At 35.8% G+C, this 20,810-nt stretch overlaps 1 protein-coding gene across 5 annotated transcripts in view; it reads right to left on the reverse strand.

The window, feature by feature from the left end:
* The window catches only part of LOC150103910 (uncharacterized), a 589,709-nt gene that overhangs the window by 398,290 nt on the left and 170,609 nt on the right, over window positions 1-20,810 (reverse strand). For all 5 annotated transcript variants that reach the window (XM_090397176.1, XM_090397175.1, XM_090397178.1 and 2 more), the window contains exon 7: window positions 8,828-8,920. In XM_090397176.1, the coding sequence (XP_090253302.1) occupies window positions 8,828-8,920 (93 nt within the window). The remainder of the gene's footprint in view (window positions 1-8,827; window positions 8,921-20,810) is intronic.

A 20,810-nucleotide genomic window follows, 5' to 3' on the forward strand; every position in this document is an offset into this window, starting at 1 on the left:
TGGAGATAATGTCAGGAAACACAGCAGCACAGCCACCAGCGGTATTAGTATTTGAATCATCAGCATAGATAGGCAAGAAATCAGAGTGTACGGCTCTGTGTGCATTAAACAATGGGAGGTAGACATGGAGTATGAGATTTCTGTAACTGACAAAGTGAAAGGTTGCAGGATGTTGTGCAAACCTGCCATGGAGGGATGCTGTTATGTTTAGTGTAGGTAATGTTGTCAACATTTATACCAAGAGCTTGCATAGTCTCTTTAATATGCATACCAAAAAGGACGTATGGCAGTTTGAAGTGTGTAGTACTACTGAGCTTCCCAGTGCAGAGAAAAGAGACTAGTCCATGTAGAATGATCTGGGAGAGACTTTATCTTTATCTTTAGGGCATAATTAAGAGACAACTGTTTCCATCAGAGTGATAGAGCTGGTTCATTTGCTTCAACATAAAGACTCTGAGTGGGTGATGTGTGAAAGGCACCAGTAGCTATCAGTATACCATGATGATGGATGGAATCCAACGATCGCAGGTTACTCTGTGTTGCAGAACCAGAGACTTGGGACTCATAATCCAGTTTTGAACGTATGAGTGCATGATAAAGATGGAGCAATGAAGCTCGATCAGCACCCCACCCAGTAGACGAGAGATTGCGAAGAAGGTTCAATGTTCTCTTGCACTTTTCTCTTAGTTATCAAATGCGTGCTATAAATGTAAGTTTACTGCCAAAGATCAGTTCCAAGAATTTAGCATCTCTAGCTACTGGAATAATAGTCCATCCCATTCTTAATTCAGGATCTGAGTGAAGAGTGCGTTTAAGACAGAAGTGTACATAGACACTTTTTTCTGTTAAAAACTAAACCCATCACTAAGAGCCCACAGAGAAACATGATCAATTGCTTGCTGAAGTTGTTTTTCAATTACCCTCATGTTACGGGAGTGGCAGTAAATTGTCTTACTTTCGCTGTTAATTTTAACAGAGAAAAGTGTCACACTTAAGACAGAGCCTTTGGGAACACCCTGTTCTTGATGATATGATCGAGATAATGTATTTCCCACTCTGACTTGAAAAATTCGCCTGGAAAGAAAGTTTTTAATAAATACAGGAAGATGTCCTTTAAGACCCAGGTTATAGAGGTCTTTTAATATGCCATATCTCCAGGCTGTGTCATAAGCTTGTCATGTCAAAAAAAAATGAAACAAGGTGTTCTTGCTTCAGAAATGCATCTTTTTTATACAAGTTTCTAAACGAACCAAATGGTCTAAAGCTGAGCGAAATCTACGGAACCCACATTGTGTATTTGAGAGAAGATTGTTGCTTTCTAAATACCAGAGAAGTCTGGCATTAACCATTTTCTCTAGTATCTTACAAAGACAGCTGGTCAGAGCAATGGGTTGATAATTATTTACTTGTGTTGGATCTTTTCCTGATTTTAGAATAGCAATGACAATTGACATGCCAAGAATTTGGAAACTCTTCCTCCGCAAGTATTCTATTGTATAGTAAGAGAAGGAGATCCATAGAAGATGATGGTAGATGTTTTATCATTTCATAATGGATGTCATCAGGCCCTACTGCACTAGGGTGAGATAGTAGGAGAGCTCGTTTTAGTTCCTCCTTAAAACATGGCTGATTGTATAACTCAAGAACATTGGTAGAAAAATTTAGCCTTTGTTTCTCTTTCTGTTCTTTCAGAATTAAAAATTCAGGAGGATATGAAGCTGTTGCTGAGATTCTGGCAAAATTTTCTCCCGGAGTGTCTGCAATGGCTTTGGGATCAGCAATAACACTTCCATTATGGTCTAAGAGAGACAAACAATGTTTGTCTCTCTTAGACCATAATGTATGGATTTGTATAGACCATAATGTATGGATTTTATCCCATACAATTTTTGGACTGGTCATTTGATTAATTGATGTAGTAAATTGGATCCATGATTGTTTTTGACTCTGATGCTTCACATAGCATGTTTTGGCTCGAGCATACTTGAAAGCTATAAGGTTTGATGTGGTGGGATATCTACAAAATATACCCCATGCTCTGTGTTGATCTTTTTTGGATGTCTGACATTCTGGGTTCCACCAAGGCTTTGTATAGAGTGGAAACTGAGATGATGTTTTTGGGATGAAGGCTGTTGCTGCCTGGACAATGCACTCTGTTATATATTTTACTGCTTCATTGATAGGCGTTTGATTAATGGCATCAGCATTAAATTTTGCAAGATGAGAGAAAGTGTTCCAGTCAGTCTGGTCCATTTTTCACATAGGTATCCATGTGGGTGAACATGGTTCCTGTGAAGACAGTGTGCAGAGAACAGGAAAGTGATCACTCCCATATGTGCTCTCTTCAACGTCCCATGTGAGCAGTGGAAAAATGGAGGGGGAGCAGATTGTACGATCAATTGCAGAATATGAACGGGTAGGCATATGGAAGAAAGTATCGAGTTTATTATTTAAAAGGGAGAGGTTATTATTATCAAGAATTCTTTCAATCATGGAGAATGGTAGTGACTAGTGGAGTACCTCAGGGTTCGGTACTAGGGCCATTACTCTTTAATTTGTATATCAATGACATAGGGAAAGATTTAAAAGGGGATATTGTTGTTTGCTGAAGATGCAAAACTGGGGAGAGCAATAATTGATCAAGGTGATGTAGATATCCTGCAGGATGATGGTAATAATGATTGTCAATATAATGCTGCAAAATGTAAGGTTGGGATTGAAATGGTTGTATATGGTGTATCATATTGATAGTATTGTATTGCAGGAAGTTGAAGTTCAGAGGGCATAATTCTCGTTCCTTCGTGAAAAGATACAACACAGAAGATTTTTGTTAAGTCAAATAGACTCACAATGTTACGATTTCTTCATGGATGTCTCGAGCTCTCTAGACCAAGAAGTTTGGCAACTCTTAGACAGAATGACAAAACTAGCTACACTAAAGTTTTCAATAAAAGCAAACAGATCCAAATCAAGAAATTTAACCATCTTTATACAAACCATTTTAAGTCCAAACTTTCTCTGCCAGATAACCAAGTTATTTTTAATTTATCGGATCACGTTTTAACCAAACCTGAAATTGCTATCCTCAAAAAAGGTTTCAACTATACCTGAACAGATAACAAAAGTAGATTTCATCTGCAGTTTGAACAAAGCAATCTCGTTATTACCACCACACATAGCAAATGACCTCAGATTAAAAAGTTGCATAATACTCTCCTCTTCTAGAACACATACCAAAACTTCACCTCTCTAGATAGAAGAACCATTCATAATTTGAAGAGAAAGAAAGATATCATAATACTTAAGGCAGACATGGGTAACAGTACTGTGATATTAAACACCAAGGACTAAGAGGATAAAGTCAACAATCTACTGTTGGACATGTCTGTTTACCATATCTTAACGAAAGATCCTACATTAAAAAACCACAATAACACAAACGAATTACTACGCAACATGATCAACTGGCCAACAGATCTAATTAAAAAATTAAAATCCATGCACCCTCTAACTCCAAGACTTTATGGGGTTCTAAAAGTTCATAAAGATGGTACTCCTTTACGTCCCATTGTAGATGGAATTAACTCGCCTACCTACTTATTGTCTAAGCATCTCTCTAAACTCTTACAACAACAACAAATCCATAACTCAGAGAGTTATGTCCAAAATTCACAACATTTTGGGGATAAATTAAAAAAACATTACTATATCTGAAAATTATCTACTTGCAAGCTTAGATGTCACTTCTCTTTTTACAAACGTTCCTGTGGTGGAAGTTATCAACATCTTAGGCACTTTATTCCCACAAGATATAACCTCACTGTACAATCATTGCCTAAATTCAAACTATTTTTCTTGGAAGAAAACTATTTACCAACAATTGACTGGCCTGGCAATGGGTAGCCCCCTTTCATCTTCTTGTGCTGACCTATTTATGGAGGATCTCGAAAATAAAGTTCTATCTCAAATAAATCCTAAACCAATAATTTGGTGGAGATATGTAGATGATATCTTCATTGTACGGAACCACAACACAGATGACCTAATTGATTTTCTCAATAAAATCAACTCCTTTCACCATTCTATTAAATTTACTCTAGAACTTGAAAAAGACAAACAACTACCGTTCTTGAACATCTTAATTAAGAAGCAAGTTAATGGCCTTTTGAACCTATGAATACAGGACGTTATCTACATTTCAGCTCCTCACACTACATTTCTCACAAACTCAGCACAATACACATACTAAAGAAAATAGCTGTCCACATTACAACAGATAAAAAAGACCTCCAAGATGAATTAACATTGATATCTAATAACTTCACCTTGAATGGCTACCCACAAAGACTTGGTTAACAAAATCCTTTTCTCTAAGCCACCACAAAGAGAACAAGAAGACACTCAATATATTACAACAATCGTCATTCCGTATGTGAGAAGTATCTCTAACAAGCTCACTAATCTCCTCAAACCACACAAAATAAGAGTCACATTCAAACCTATAGAAACAATTCATAAACTACTACGATCTCCAAAAGATACCCATCCTTTCTATAAGTATGCTAGAGTCTATAATATCCCATGCTCGTGTGGTTCAAGTTACATCGGCCAGACTTCGAGAAGCCTCGAGATTAGGCAGAAGGAACACATTCGTTATGTTAAAAATAACAGACAAGACATATCAGACCTGTCATCACATTTCTCCACAACAAACCATATCATTGAGTGGGACAAAAGTTGTACCCCTTACATACAGGAAGACTACCACTCTCGAATGTTTAAAGAAGCAGCCACAGTCGCACGCACTACAGATAACCTCAACAGGAACCAAGGTTTAATACTTCCAGAGATATGGAAAACTCTAATTAGATCTCTGAACACACAAGAAATGAACTTTAATGCTAACTATAGAATGTCCCTTAGCAATAACTAGTAAATCATGTACATGCGATATGTGTATTATTCACGTTCAATGCTATTTTAGTTTGTAACTATAATTTTTAGAATTTACAGTTAAGATCTATTTTGTGATATGTTTTAACCTCAGTGTTTGTACCTGACGATGCCAACAGCTTAAGCTGGGTGAAACTAGTTGGTATTAAAATACTTATCTGTTTACACTTGATCAATGTTCTCAAATAGTTATTTACATTAGTTCTGTGATCAAGAAAATACATGCTCATTAAAGATAAGGAATTCATTTTACACAAATTATGGATTCTACAACAGTGTTACAATTATTTTAATTTCCCAATGTTATTATCCCTCTTTATAAGGCCATAATTTGGCCACATCTTCAGTACTGCACAGAGATTTGGTCACCTGGGTTTCTTGGGGACTAGGAGGTGGTCAAGAGGATTCAGAGATGAGTGACCAAGATGGTGACAAGTCTGTGGAATACTCCCTACAAGGATAGGTTGAAGGTTTGAGTTACAAAGCTTGGTTGATAAGTGGAGGAGAGGAGACGTGATAGAAACTTTTAAGATATTAAAGGGGTTTCATAAAAGTTATGCAAGTGAAAGTTTTCAATATATGACAAATAGTCAGAGAACAAGGGGGCCATTCATTGAAGTTGTGTAAGAGTGTGGTTAGTTTGTGTGGAGAGTGGTGAGTAAGTGGAACGGATTATCAAAACTGGTTGCAAGTTCCCTGATAGTGAATGGATTCAAGGAGAGATATGATAGGATTTGTGTGTATGATGGTTGATTTGGGTCTCCCACGATGAGTCTCCAGACTCCATGGAGATGCTGTAAAATAATAATATTTACTACTGACCTCAATGAACTGTTCGATGTCTACGGAAACCACATTGTGTACTGGAAAGAAGACTGCTGCTTTCTAAATACCAGAAAAGACAACTGGTCAGAGGAATGGGTGAATAATTATTTGCTTGTGTTGGATCTTTTCCTGGTTTTGGGATAGCAATGACAATTGACTTATGCCAAGAATTTGGAAACTCTTCCTCCGCAAGTATTTTATTGTATAGTAAGAGAAGGAGATCCATAGAAGATGATGGTAGATGTTTTATCATTTCATAACGGATGTCATCAAGCCCTACTGCACTACGGTGAGATTGTAGGAGAGCTCTTTTTAGTTCTTCCTTAACAAATGGCTGAAGAATGTTGGTAAAAAATTAAGCTTTTGTTTCTCTTGCTGCTCTTTCAGTATTAAAAATTCAGATGAATATGAAGCTGTTGCGGAGATTCTAGCAAAAGTTTCTCCCATTTTCAGCGAAAATATTATAGGAAAGACTGTTACAATCTATACAACTTCCAGCTTTTTAAGAAACAAGAGATTCCTTCCTTTTCCTCTAACTCTCTTGTCCCTTCCCAACCCTTCCTGCACAGTTGCTTAACCACGCTTTAGTCCTCTCATATTAAAAAAAAAATAAATAAAATTTAGGTGTACCCAACAAGGACAAAGTTCCAGAAATATGAGTGGTTTTCCATAGCAGATTTTTTTTTAATGTGCCTACCACCCATGAAAGGTTATTACTACCCCCCCCCTATTTTTTCAATTATATATGTGTGTGTGTGTGTGTGTGTGTGTTGTTACTAGAGTTGACTCGGGATGCATACATTTAGAATTAACAATTATACTGACTAGAACCCGAGGAGTATAATAAAAAACTTTAACGAATCACAACTAGTTTTTATTATACTCCTCGGGTTCTAGTCAGTATAATTATTAATTCTAAATGTATACATCCCGAGTCAACTCTAGTAACAACATATAAGAAATAGTCCTGGATCCTTCACACATGAACAGCAATCTAAGTTATAGTTTGCTTGATTCCCATAGCACAGTAATCCAATACTGGCGCTCTAAAATCAGCTATCACGCAACATCAACTCACGCTAATAATGCCACGTGGTCTCTACTTCAAATATGACTGTTGCTATTCTTCTAACTCTTTTGTGTTAAACTGAAAAGCCCATTTTTTTACTGTATTAGTTTTTATAAGTTTTTAGTTATTTCTTACTCACCTGAAGAAGTTGGAACCCCGATGAAACTAGTTGTGATTCATTAAAGTTTTTTATTATACTCCTCGGGTTCTAGTCAGTATAATTATTAATTCTAAATATATATATATATATATATATATATATATATATATATTGGGTTGGCAAATGAGTTCGTTCGGTTTTTCAGAGTGGAATGAAACACATTTTATTTAATATATATAATACATACTGGTAAGTTATATATTGACCCTCTTTATCAATGAATTCTTGCCATCTGTCCACCAACTTCATTATGCTGCATTCATAAAACTCCTGGGATTTACTGGCGAAAAACTGATCCAGGTGTCTTTTGACAGCCTCCTCATTAGCGAAGGTTTTCCCATTCAGAGAATTCTGCAACGATCGGAATAAGTGATAATCGGAAGGTGCCAGGTCCAGTGAATACGGAGGATGCGGCAAAACATCCCAGCCAAGACATAACAATTTACTTCAGGTTGGTAACGATGTGTGGGATCTGGCATTGTGGTGGTGAAAGACAACTCCTTTCCAATTTGCCAATTCAGGATGTTTTGTGCTAAATGCACAGGCCAGGAGCATTAACTGTGAGCAATAGACAGTTGAATCAATCGTTCTGCCTGACAGTAACACCTCGTAGTGGACAATACTTTTATATCCACTACACAGAGAGCATGATCTTCTTTGGGTGCCATCCGGCTTTCAAGGTTGTTTGCGGCAGTTCGTTCTTGTGCCCCCATGATCTTTTACATACCACATTATCGTACACAACCCATTTTTCATCTCCCATAATCATCCACTTCAAAAATGGGTCATTTTCTTGGCAATGTTGCAGCGAATCACAGATGGATAAGCGAGAAGTCATATTGGCCTCAGTTAATTCATGCGGCACCCAAACACTGAGTCTGAAACATATTCCCAGCTTGTGCAAATGGTTTTCAACGCTTCTATGGGATATGTTCAGTACTGCAGCTATCTCCCACACTGTTTGTGACGTATTGTGTCGACAATATCCTTCACAACACTCGAATCAACCTCGGTCGGACGACCGGTGTGAGCTGCATCACTGACATCGAAATCTCCAGAACAGAATTTGGTAAACCACTTTTGGCATACGCATTCTGTTAAGGCATCATCCCCATATACGCTACATATTTTTTATGGGCCTCTGCAGCTCGTTTGCCTTTTTTGAAATAAAAAAGCAAAATATGCTGGTGAGGTAAGTTATTTCCTTCCATTTCTAAAAATATGTTACACACATGCAACTGAAGTAGGCCGAACGAAAATTCACTGAAAGGTTATGTGAAATGCCACCTTTCAATTGCACAACAGCGCAACAATAGTGACAGGCGAAGCGACAAATTTGTACTAATGCATGAACCAAACGAACTTATTTGCCAACCCAATATTGCAATTTATTTTAATTAATTTTACATAGTCTTGTAATCATGCTCTATAGACCAAGCATGGAACTTTCCCAGCGACTTCAAGTCTCCAATAAGCAGGGCAGTGGTCTCATACCAGGTGATAAAATTCATCTTCTATCTAAAGTCAATCACAAACATCCATATCCACAGCAGATATGAACCCGCAACATACCGGTTGTAGAGTGGGTATGCTAACTACTCAGCCAACCAGGCTGACAAATCTACTAGAGATCATTGAGCTGTACTGTATTCTGATTTTGTATGAGTCACTTTTCAAAAAAAAAAAAGAAATGGAAGCAAGATTTCACAACAATGTATGTTTTCATTCCATATTTTTCCCTTTCCAGTTTCCATATACCAGAAGAACAAAATACTCAAAAAGATTAATTTTCTATATTAGTCTGCAAAACTGTTATTTACCTCTCTGAATGTATCTTCAAGACCAAAAGCCTGCTTGTAAAATTCACTATCTCTTTTTCTTTCTTTAGATTCGGAGTCAATTTTCTGACAATCCTTAAAATACAACAATATATAAATTATTGAATTGTGCATTACAGTTAAAAGGAAATATTTTTAATTAGAATGTAACTAAAGCTAATTAAAAATAATAAATATTCTACTTAAGTATAAAGAGCTAATAAGCTTCATTTCGGCAATGAAAACATTACTTAAATTAAGGGGATATTAATTCCAACATAGTTTTAAAACCGAATGAAGAATAATTGGTCTAGCTACTCACTGATGAAGCCTCAAAAAAGGCTGAAACCGGTCTGGGTAGTGACCTCCCTCCATAATGTAATAACAGCATACATTTCCTAGGAAATGTGTTTTTACATTATGGAAAATACCTAAGAATAGCGATATGAACTTCTTCCTCCACCTTTGCAACGAGCTGCCCAATATTGTACTATGTACTAGGATCACTTGCATTTGCTAACGCTAGTGTCCGCCGATACTTTATAGTTTACTATATTCGGCAAGAAACTCTCTGATTCCAATCTTTGAGTTTCTTATTCGGTTTTAAAACTATGTGGGAATTAATATCCCCTTAATTTAAGTAATAAATATTCATTGTTGCTTTTACTAAAGCAAGGTTAAAGCTAATCTAAGGATCAAAAATGATTTTTTATTAGTTGTTAGATTTAAAAACTCGTTCCAACTAGTTTTGTTCACACACAACCAGCAGCTTCTGCAACACTTCATGTTCAAAAGAATCTATTTAACTTTTCAGAGTCACTCCTGGTAACGTTCCAAAGGCTGATTTTTTGTCCAGAAGAGAAAAAGGCATTCGTAACTTTGCAATTGATCCTGATAATGATATTACACTCAAAGCTACTGCTTTTCTCATTTATTCATCAATACATCACCATATCAGAAAGAGAAGCTCTCTTGTCCCTTAAGAATAACAGAAATATTGTCAATTTAAAAAGAGACAAAGGAAAATACCACTAATGATGAACACTAATGATTATAATTTAAAAAATATCCAGTTTGCTACCTGACTCCACCTACTCAACTCTAGATCATGATTCTACTTGTGCCACTCACAAAAAAACTAACGATTTGCTTAGGAATATGCAAAAGTGGGCCACTGGACTTACTACAAAAATTCAAATCTCTACACTCAAATCAATATTTCTCCATGACTGTATGGTCTCCAAAGATACACAAAGCTGGCATCTCTTTGAAACTGATCACAGAATTCTTGATATAAGAGTCAAATGACCTGATGTGATGGTCTTTTAGGATATCACATCAGGTCATTTGACTCTTATATCAAGAATTCAGCTCATTTCATCCAGAAATTGTCTAATATGTATATGTTCTAATTCCACTTTAAGACTTCAGCCTGCCCACCGCAAGGAAGGTGCATATTCCTCCATGCTCCTTCTCTGACAGCCTACTTAAATTAACAGATATTGTTTTGATGAAAATGATTTCTTTTTTTTGTCACCCACAAAAAAATAAAATGAAATAAAATAAATTTTAAAAAAAAATGCTTAGGAATACAATGAACTGGCAGCCATTGCACTTACTACAAAAACTCAAATTGCCATTTCTCTAAGACTATCTCTCCAAAGATACACACAGCTAGTATCACGTTGGCTTGTTGTAGTGTGGCTGAAATTAATTCGCATTTCATCTAGAAAAATTATGCTCCTCCCAGTTTGTCAGTGATGTTGAATAGTTTGAAGGTATTAATGTTGCCAAGCAATTGCATCCTCTTGTTCTATGAAGGCTGATGTATGTTGCTGTTTTATGTATCTGAAGAAGAGATCCTCCATCATTCTTGATATTTGTGGCGGATTGCAATCACTGTTAACTTTAACAATCAGCTTGTTCAGTGTGGGCTGCTCATTCCTGAAGGAAAATTCATGAATCTTTTGGTGAATGGCACACAAAATGAAGTCGTCAAATCTTGGCATCAAGTGCTTTGCACTGGATTGGCTGAGTTCAAGTCCCTGCCATACCTGCTTTTTTTGGATGTTGTCTTCAGAATGTATGACGTCTTTTTATCGGCTGTCACACTGAAAATGGTTCTCTCTGAAACACTGGTCAGCTTGCTCACCATCGTTACACTCTCTTCTTTGGTATTGCCAGGGTGTGAAGTTCGCAAAGCTTTACACCCTGACAACTCAGTCAAAATTTGCTTTGACTGACTTGTCAATGTTTTCTTGTGAGAATTTCAAGGAAAAAAATTTGGAGTCATAATCAAAACACCTGTCTCGTCCAGCATGTTGTTTGTTCTGATTTTAAAATCATACTGTGACCACGAAACGACACGATTGGTCAAAACAATCAGCCAGTGTATTTATTTATTTTTGTGGTTTTTTTTAAAGTAGTACTAATATTTTAAATGTTCTGTTTGATTTAAAAAAGACTACACACACTCTCATAATATTATGCCCAAACAATATTTTAATTGCATCCTAAGAAGGGACCATTTTCTATTTGCAGAATTGGCTATTTTCCATGAGGAAGTAATTGCCTGCAATCTTAAAGTGAAACAGGTTATACAGATATCATCATCATCTGACATTCTCACTAGTCTTGAGATAGCATCTCTCTTTAATAATGTTTCTGTCGATGATGTTTGAAGCCGTATTGAAGACCTCTTTTTGTTGGATGTTGCCAAACTATTTGAACACTCTTCGTCTGATCCAATTTCTTTGGAAGAATGATTTTTTTTATAAACAACAGTTCAGACTGACAGTCACATAAAGTGAAATATAGCATGATATGCCTAATAATATGCATGACTAAACTATCTATGTGATATCTTTCAAACAGTTTGCACTAGCAAAAGATAGCCCCCTCATCTCCTCTGTTGGCTGATCTCTCCTTTGAAAATTTTGAAAAATGTTTTCTGGCTCAAACTACATAGAACCAGTCATTTGGTGAAGATATATAGATGATGGCTTAATTGTTTGGAAACATGACTTCCCAAACCACAACTTGCTCTCTCAACTCATTTAAACTTACAATTAATTCCACATTAGAACTAGAAAAGGATGGTAAAGTCCCTTTCCTAAATGTCTTCATCATAAAGAAACCTGACACTGGTATATTTTAAACTTTCTCACACTGTATACTGTCTTCATGCTTCATACCATAACCATCCTTCTCCAAAGCTAAGCATTGTCCACATCCTCAAGAATTAAGCAGTTTCTATTTTACAAAATGAGTATCAACTTGAGACAGTACTTCAAGTCCTTTCTTCTGATTTGTTCTTAATAGATATTCCAAGAAAACAGTTAACAAGATTTCATTTTCAAACAAAGTAGCTCAGCCCTTAGCTCGGAAAGACCTGGGTTCGATTCCCGTCTATGATGTGAGGAACCTTTATCTGGTCTCTCTTGACTAAAAGGTGAGTTAGCCAGTCTCATATGGAGGTAGAGGGTTTCTCCACCCGGAAACTCAGGTTTTTCATCCCTCAGAACAGGCAAACTGGCCCCATGAACACACACACAGATCTACACTCCTAAAAACTATATATACTTAATCCCTCATCAGGAGGACTCAGCCCCCCCTCCCCAAAGGGATGTGGAAAAAAAATAAAAAAATAAAAAATAAAAAAGGTGGGGGGGGTGAACCCCATGCAGATATCATTTTCAAACCATCCATCTCCTCCATAACCAGAACATTCAGTACAGATTCAAATGCCATTCCATAAATTGGCAATTTATTAGTACTGCTGCTCTTTTCAAGAATCATAATAGCAGAGTGACTTTCATGCCAATTCAAACTGTTTACAGCCATCTTAGATCTCCTAAAAACAGCACTCCCTTTTACAAACATCTAGGAGTCTACAGGATCTTGCTCATGCCATTTGGCTTACGTGGGGCAGACAAGCCATGAATTGAAGGTGAGAGAGAATATGTTGGAGATGTTAAGCACAAAAAGAAAGGAATAATCTGGTCTGGTCAGCCATACCTCAACTACTAGCCATACAGTAGATTGGGATATTTCCATTATGATGTATTTAGAAGAAAACTTTTACAATCGGTGACAATTATCCATTCACGCAGGTCTCTTAAGAGAAACCAAAGGCTTATATTAAATGAAATCTGTAAATCTCTCATTAGATTTTTCAACATGGCAGAATTTAATTTTGCCAACAATTATCTTCGGTCTTTCTTGGGTGACAGCTAGTACTTGCCACACTACTCTACATTCTTGTTAGGATGATTTTTTTTTTTTTTTTAATTTCTATTACAATGATTTGTTTCAGAGTTGCATGGCTATGTAGTCATCTATTTTTATGTGTTTTCTTAAAAACCCTGAAGAATCTATCATATGTGTGAGCAAAACTAGTTGGTACAAGTTTTTCTAATGCCTAATGCAAAAAATATCCTTTTTGTTATCATTTATTTTAGTTGCAAAAAAAAAAAACAATTGAAAACAAGGTTCTCTGTTCAGGACATGAACTACAGTATTTATTACTGACACCATATTTCAAACATAAAAATACCCATAATTTCTTCAAATAGGACCAGGACACAAGATTGTAAGGAACATTTATTTTCTGGATGGTGGTTTCTTTATATACATTAGACAACAAAGTGATTCATATTTTATTTATTTCTTCTGATAAAGAAAGTCAGAAGAATAAATTTTACATGTTCTGTGTACAAGACTTTTGATAATACCTGTCTTATGTGAAGATGGGTAGATGTACCTGCCAATGAAGGTAGGCTTCCTGTAGATAAAAAATTCAATATTGCCTGTGGAGTTACAGATTACTAAGATATTCAGGAAGGGAAGACTGCTGTAGATTCATGTTCAATAGTGAACTTGATGCAGTTGTATAAAGAGTTTATTCTGTTCAAAAAACTGAAGTAATTCCTGCATTAATGGTAAATTTAAACAATTTAATGTGCCTAATTCTCATTTCTTGGAGAGGCATGTTTGCAAACAGAGAAACCATATCAAGAGAGACCATAATTTGAAATTCCAGCCAACAAATATCTTCAACTTTCTCCTTGAAGTCAATGCTATTTTTCACGTAAGAGACGGTTTGGCTAATGAGGTTTTGAAGAAGATTCGAAAGGTATTTAACTAAATAGTAAGTAGGAGAACTGATACAATCAACTATTGCATTGGTTTGATGAATTTACAAATTTCGACAGTACTAGCATCTAAAGAATATGTTTGATCCACTACCATATTTTTCGGACCATAAGAAGCACCTTTTCATGTAGAGAAATTGACTTAGTCTAAATTGGGGTGCATCTTATGGTCCGAAGGTAGGTGATTCTGGGTAAGTCTTGGATTCCCATGTTTTCGATATGAGCCAAACACGTGTTTCACTGCATATGTGGGAATCCCTGATTTACATACGAAAACTTGATCAGCGTCAACAGTAGTTAGTGGGCAAGCGTATGCGGTTTTGAACGGATGAGACGATTACTAAGTCTTTTAAATAATGCAGCATAAGTAACACAATGGACGGTACTGAAGATGACTTAGTTTTTGAAGAGAGTGATAACAATAGTTTAGACAACAATATGAAAAGTGACAGTAACGAGATGAGTGAAGATGAACTGAATGCTTCTAATGCAAGTTATGGTAATAATAAATGAAATTTAAAGTTTGTGAATATTTTTATATAATAATATATTTATTCTAAAAATTGTCTCATAAATTTGGGGTGCGTCTTATGGTCCAAAAATACAGTAATTCATTTATTTGACTTTGAGTAGAATCCATGCTGATTATTAATATTACTTCCAACCATGGAGTTCAAAGACTCATCACAAATAATTATACTACATTGTACTATGTTGATCTGTCCCATAATAAAGCATTCAGTTTGTGATTCTCAGTGGTTTTCATCAAAACTGTGGCATTACTTTTGTCAGCTTTTTTGATGACAATGGTAGTGTTTCAAGAAAGGGAATGAAGACCATGTAGTTTTGATGTTTGCAGTCTGGACCCACTCTGAAACAGAATTACTTCAGTTTTTGGATAGGATAAACTGCTGATATAACCGCATCAAGTTCACTATTGAACTTGAGTCTAGCAGCAGTCTTCCATTTCTGGATATCTTAGTAATCCGTAACTCCACAGGCAATATTGAATGTTTTTATATTGCGTGTGGATTACGGATTACTAAGATAAGATATCATTCTTCATACAAGACAGGTATTATCAAAAGTCTTGAACAGAGAACATGTAAATTTTCTTCTTTGAACTCCTTTTATCAAAATAAATAAATAAAATATGAATCACTTTGTTTTGTCTAATGGATATAAAGAATCTACCATCAGAAAATAATTGATAATTATCATCCTTCAGCCAGATTACAATCTGATTTGAAGAGAATTTCCATACCCTATCCTACCTTAAAGGGACTTCTGAACAAATACCAAGAATTCTCTACAAATACAACATGTACATTACTTTCAAACAGAATGAAAGCTATCTCCTTTCCTATCATCTACAAAAAATAAATTACCTCCACAACACTTACCAAGTGTCTATCAAGTACCTTGTTCATGTCAATTTTGTTATTTTGGGCAGACTGGCCATTCTACTATGATCATCAAATAACACCCAGATTTAAGATTTCCAGAATCAGGGATGATGGAGGATGGGGGGGGGGGGGTTAAGGCCTTGCTTCTCATACATCAACACTAGACAGGTTCATTGGAATCAGACAAAGATATTTTACTATGGTAGATTTAAATTCGATCATCTATTCCTTGAAATGTGTGAAACACAACATAACCCTAATCTTAATCTCTCTGTTTAACAATTTTTTAAAGTTTAATCCTTTGAATTAGTTCAAGATATCGATGAGTCGTTGGAGGTGTCATGTAATAATGACAGTAATCTTTCTCTTAAAAGATTTTATGTTCCTTTATCATCTGATTTCTTTACAGTACTCTTTCCTCCACAACATTTCATGCCTCTATTATGTTTAACTTTATTTACTGTCTATATTCTTACCAAATTCGTCACAGCTTTTATCATGGAAGACTTCAGTAAGAATGTAAAAATTAATATTCAGCCCATCCCAAAAAAAGAAAGAAAGAAAGAAAAGAAAATCGTCTGCTATCAAACTACTAATCTCTTGTCCCCACCTTGCCTCAATGTGCTAAAATAACACAGATGGTCATCAAGAGCCAACCCTTGCCTACAATCACCCACTTTTGGACACATGCCATGTAAAGGTTTGGATGTTTCCATTGACATTTTTGCAGGGCACTTGACAGGGTTAGCAAATTGCCAACCAGGAGAATAACATAAGTTAGGGCTAGCTACCTACTATATGTCATTCACTGTGTGTAATGATAGATGATGTTGTTCTCTTTTCATATTTCCCTTCCTGAAAAGAATTAATGCAGGTGTTTCTCAGGATTGTTATAGCCACTTTCTTCCACTCACACATAAATGACTTACTCTTACTAATTTTAGTTTTGTTGATGACAGCATGGTCTCCATTACTCCTGCTCATTCCTCAAACTTTGCAGTGCTGAAACATTCCAAGGTTCAATGTCTTTAATAATCAGTGTCCTAAACACTGTTCTTCATATATCCTTCAGTGGGATAATAATTACCTATTCACTTTCAATGCTACCAAAATACAGTTCTCCCTTATTTTTTTTTCCTCTTGCAAAAAATAAAAATAAATAATAATCATTATCATCATGTTAGGTCACCTAAGATTTTTTTTCCCCTTTATCCTTCCCTTATCTATGACAATACCCAACTAGCTACACAGCACTCTTTGTGGGATGACATTTAAATCTGACATTTCTTGTCACAAAAGACATCACATCTGCAGCTCCCTCAGCCTCTAAAACATGTTACCTTCTTATGCCAAAGATGTTGCTCTTCAGCTACTAACTCTGTACTAATCTCAGATCTGTTCAACTCAGAATGCTGCTCTCACATTTGGGGTGGCAGACTAAAAGCCCCTCCCTCCCCCATTTTTGTTTAATGTTGTTCAGCTAATCAATGGTGTCACTCTCAAAGATTCCCTCCAGCCACTGTCTCTAAAATGGACTGTTACCATTTTTTTTTTTTTTTTTTTAACATGTACTTTCATGGACACCATTCCAATGAAAAAGGAAAAGTTAGTACTTGCTGGGGATCTACACAGCAAAGAAGGAAATGATTATCAGACATATAGAAATGTTTTGGAAAACTTTGGAAAAACTAAAAGTTTATAATAATGGTAAGTATTTTCTGGATTTCAATTTAGGACATGGAACTAGTTATTATTAACAATGTTTCAACATGAAAATAAAAATAAATTCACATAGAGACATAATAATGCAAGAAATAAGAAAAGTCTCATTGATTAAGTTATTGTTGATAGTGGTGTTACCCCCACTGGTCCAGGACACAAAGAGTATACAGATGATTTGAAATCTGAAGTGATCACCAGAGCAGGATAAAGTCAAACTTCATATTGAAAAGAAGGTGCATAAAAAAGTTTTGAAATGAATGAAAGCTGAACAGTTTCCAGAATTGAACTGTAGACTCAAATGCACAAACATTATACAAGAAAAAAAATGAGAATTTGAAAACAAACCCTAAAAGAAACATTCACTGATTCAGCCAGAGAGGTATGCAGTAAGGTTATCAGCAAGGATAGAAAAATCAAAGCTCAATGGTGGACTCAAAAAGTTACAGAGGTGGTCAGTGGTCAAGAAAAAGAAGAAAGCATTATTAAAAGTTCCTGGCAAATAAGTCAGCATGTGCTCTTGGAGAATACAGAGAAAAATGTAACAAAGTGAAGAACTGTGTGAAACTGGCAAAACAAAAGTCATGGGAAGACTTTGGTAAGAACACAGAAATATCAGGAAGGCTGCAAAATATTATATAGGCTATTGAAAAAGCTCAGAAATAGAGGAAAGAATACTATAAAAGGAATCAGAGATGATAAAGGTGACATGAAACTGAAGGTAAAGACAGTCTATGCCTGGAGTAATTGCTTTGAAAGATTATTAAATGAAAGAAGCAATAAAGCATGATGGTAGAAAACACTCAACAGGAATGCAATCAGGAATATATATCAAATGAAGAAAAAACCATCAAAAACCTGAAATGTGGAAAGGCAGCTAGAATCAATGATAGTCTACCAAAAATGCTTAAATATAGAACTATAAAAGTTTTATAATGATACACTACATAGTTCAGAAGGCCTGGTCAGAGGTTCGAATTTCAGATGGAGTAGAGCTCTCGCAGTACCCATCCATAAAAAGGGAAATAAAACTGAATGCAAGAATTACAGAGGAATCTCCCTATTAAGTGTTCCTGGTAAGATTTATGCAAGTATACTTGAGAAAGAGGTAAGAAAAATTGTGAAAGGAAAGCTTGGAGAAGAACAAAGTTGAAGTCAGGCAAAATTGAGGTCATCAGGATCAGATTTTTACTTTAAGACAAATAGTTAAGAGATCATGTTAACATACCAAGAATCTGTATTTAAGTTTTGTAGATCTGGAAAAGGCATATGACAAGGTAACAAGAGAAAAGCTGTTAAAATTGTTGTTCACATTTACACCATATAACTCAGTGGTTCCCAAACTTTTTCGATTTTCGCGCCCTTGCTGAATCCAGGTTTTCCCAAGGCACCCTATGTCAAATTCTAACAAGTACACTTTGCGAAATAGTGAATAACTTTTTTTTAATTAAAGAGTTAGGTAAAAATAAATAAAACGTGTATTTAAGATCACAAAATAAAAATTAATTGAACAAATTCAACTAACTATCATTAGTGGGATGGATGAGCCTGTTGATCACCGCACATTTTCTCAAATCTTGGAATCAAACTGGATACAGCCACCCTCATTTCCTTCTGCACATTGATTTTTGCATGATACTTAGTTTTTATCCCAGCGACCGCCGAAAATCCAGCTTCGCACAAATAAGAAGTCACAAATGGAATTAAAATTCTCTGAGCTTTTTCACTCAGAAGGGGATATTCATCTTTTACTGATATCCAAAATTCAGTTTTCCATGCTGCTAAATTTTGTTTTCAACATATTGTCGCAAGACAACTCAATAAGATTCTCTTCTTCTGCAGCAGTAAATTCAGATGGAGCACTGGCATTAAATGGATCTTGAATCCATGCAAATTTATCAATATTATCGTTTTGAAAATATTTCTCAAACCAGGTGATAAGCTCTTCAAAAATGGATTTCATACCTAGAGAGAAATCAATTCCATTGGAGGTCAAAAACTGTTGCAACATGGGGAAACATTCTTTGCCTCCATCTTCATCCATTTTTCTTTTCCATAGTTTTAGTTTTTTCATAAAAGCTGAAATTCTCTCAATCGACTTTAAAAGGTGTATGTTGCATCCCTGCAAGGAGAGATTCAGAGCATTCATCTTTTCAAAAATATCACATAAGTATGCTAGTTTTACCAAAAAATCTTCATTCACAAAATTTTCAGTATACTTGTGGTCTTCCTCTTTAAGAAAAATATAAATTTCCTGTTGCAGTTCAAACATACCAGACAAAACATTACCACGAGAGAGCCATTGCGAAGTGCTGTAGTACAACAAAGATGTGTGCTCGGATCCCATATCCTCACATAGTTTTTTGAAAAACCTTACCTTCAACGGCCGAGGTTTTATAAAGTTTACTTCTAAGACCTGGTTCAATGTAGAACTCGGATATTTTGGTGCGAGTGCTTCCCTGTGAATAACGCAATGGGTCCACAGTGCATCAGGGGACTTTGCTTCGAATAAGTGCCTGCAATCCTCCATAACAGCAGGACATAGAACGAGCACCATCAGTACAGACACCAACACACTTAGTCCACTTCAAATTATTTTCGGATATAAAAGTATCAAGGATCTCGAACAAGTCTTGAGCCTTAGCACCAGCAGTGATACTTTTACAAAAGAGAAGTTCTTCTACAATGTTATTACCATGTATAAACAGTACATAGCAAATCAAGTGAGCATCATTATTATTATCTGTGGCCACATCCAGCTGCAACACAAATTCCTTCCCTTTTATTTTTTCAATTAATTGATCATTGAGGTCCACCACTATGTGTTGTATTCTGCGACTGATGGTGTTATTGGACAAAGGCATTTTTGAAAGCATCTTCCCAGCAGACTCACCAATCATGATGTTCACCATATCTACAGCAGCCGGTAGAATGAGTTCTTCTGCGATGGTATGAGGCTTCTTATATTTTGCGATTCTATGTGCCACCTTGTAAGATGCTAGCAAAGCACTGCTTAGTATTGACGCCTGCTTATAAAAACTACCTTTTTGTTGATTCACTTCTTTTAACTCTCTGGTAAAGTAGTCACGAGATGTACTAACCATGCTGGGATGATTGGTTTCTAAATGGCGTTTCAACTTACTTGGTAGTGTGCACTCTGGTGCCAAAACTGTCATACACAGTACACACTGCAGTCTCCATTCACCACTGCACTTCTGTCGATGTAAAACTAAAGTCCAAATAATTGTCAGCATATTTTCGATATTTATGCTTCTTCACACTCTTGCCACTATTTGACAGTGTGCCCCATCTTTATTTTCTCTCTCACACAATGCTTATTACAGTTTAGTAAAAACCGATCCATTTTTAAAAATACATACAAGAAGAAATACTTCAAAAATTTCACTTGACTAAATCACAACAATATTCAGTTCACACAATCTCCGAAAACTAATTCAACACTAAGACTGCATGAAACCGACAGCTATTTATATACAAACACAAAATACTGAGAAAGTTCAATAAACTACTAAAACAATCGAGAAACTTAATTATTGTAGAGCACCATCTAGTAACCATTTGTAGAGGCTTCTGCAAAAGTTATTACAAAGTGAGTTACTGGTTTGCACCAGGGGCACTAGATGTCACGTCCTACCACATGGAATTGAAAATGGAAATAAAATTATGAAAATTTTGTAATCGCGGCGC

Source organism: Typopeltis vanoorti, chromosome 8 (assembly GCF_054136105.1).
Source record: "Typopeltis vanoorti isolate ZY-2024b chromosome 8, IOZ_Tvanoo_1.0, whole genome shotgun sequence".
Classification (NCBI taxonomy): domain Eukaryota; kingdom Metazoa; phylum Arthropoda; class Arachnida; order Uropygi; family Thelyphonidae; genus Typopeltis; species Typopeltis vanoorti.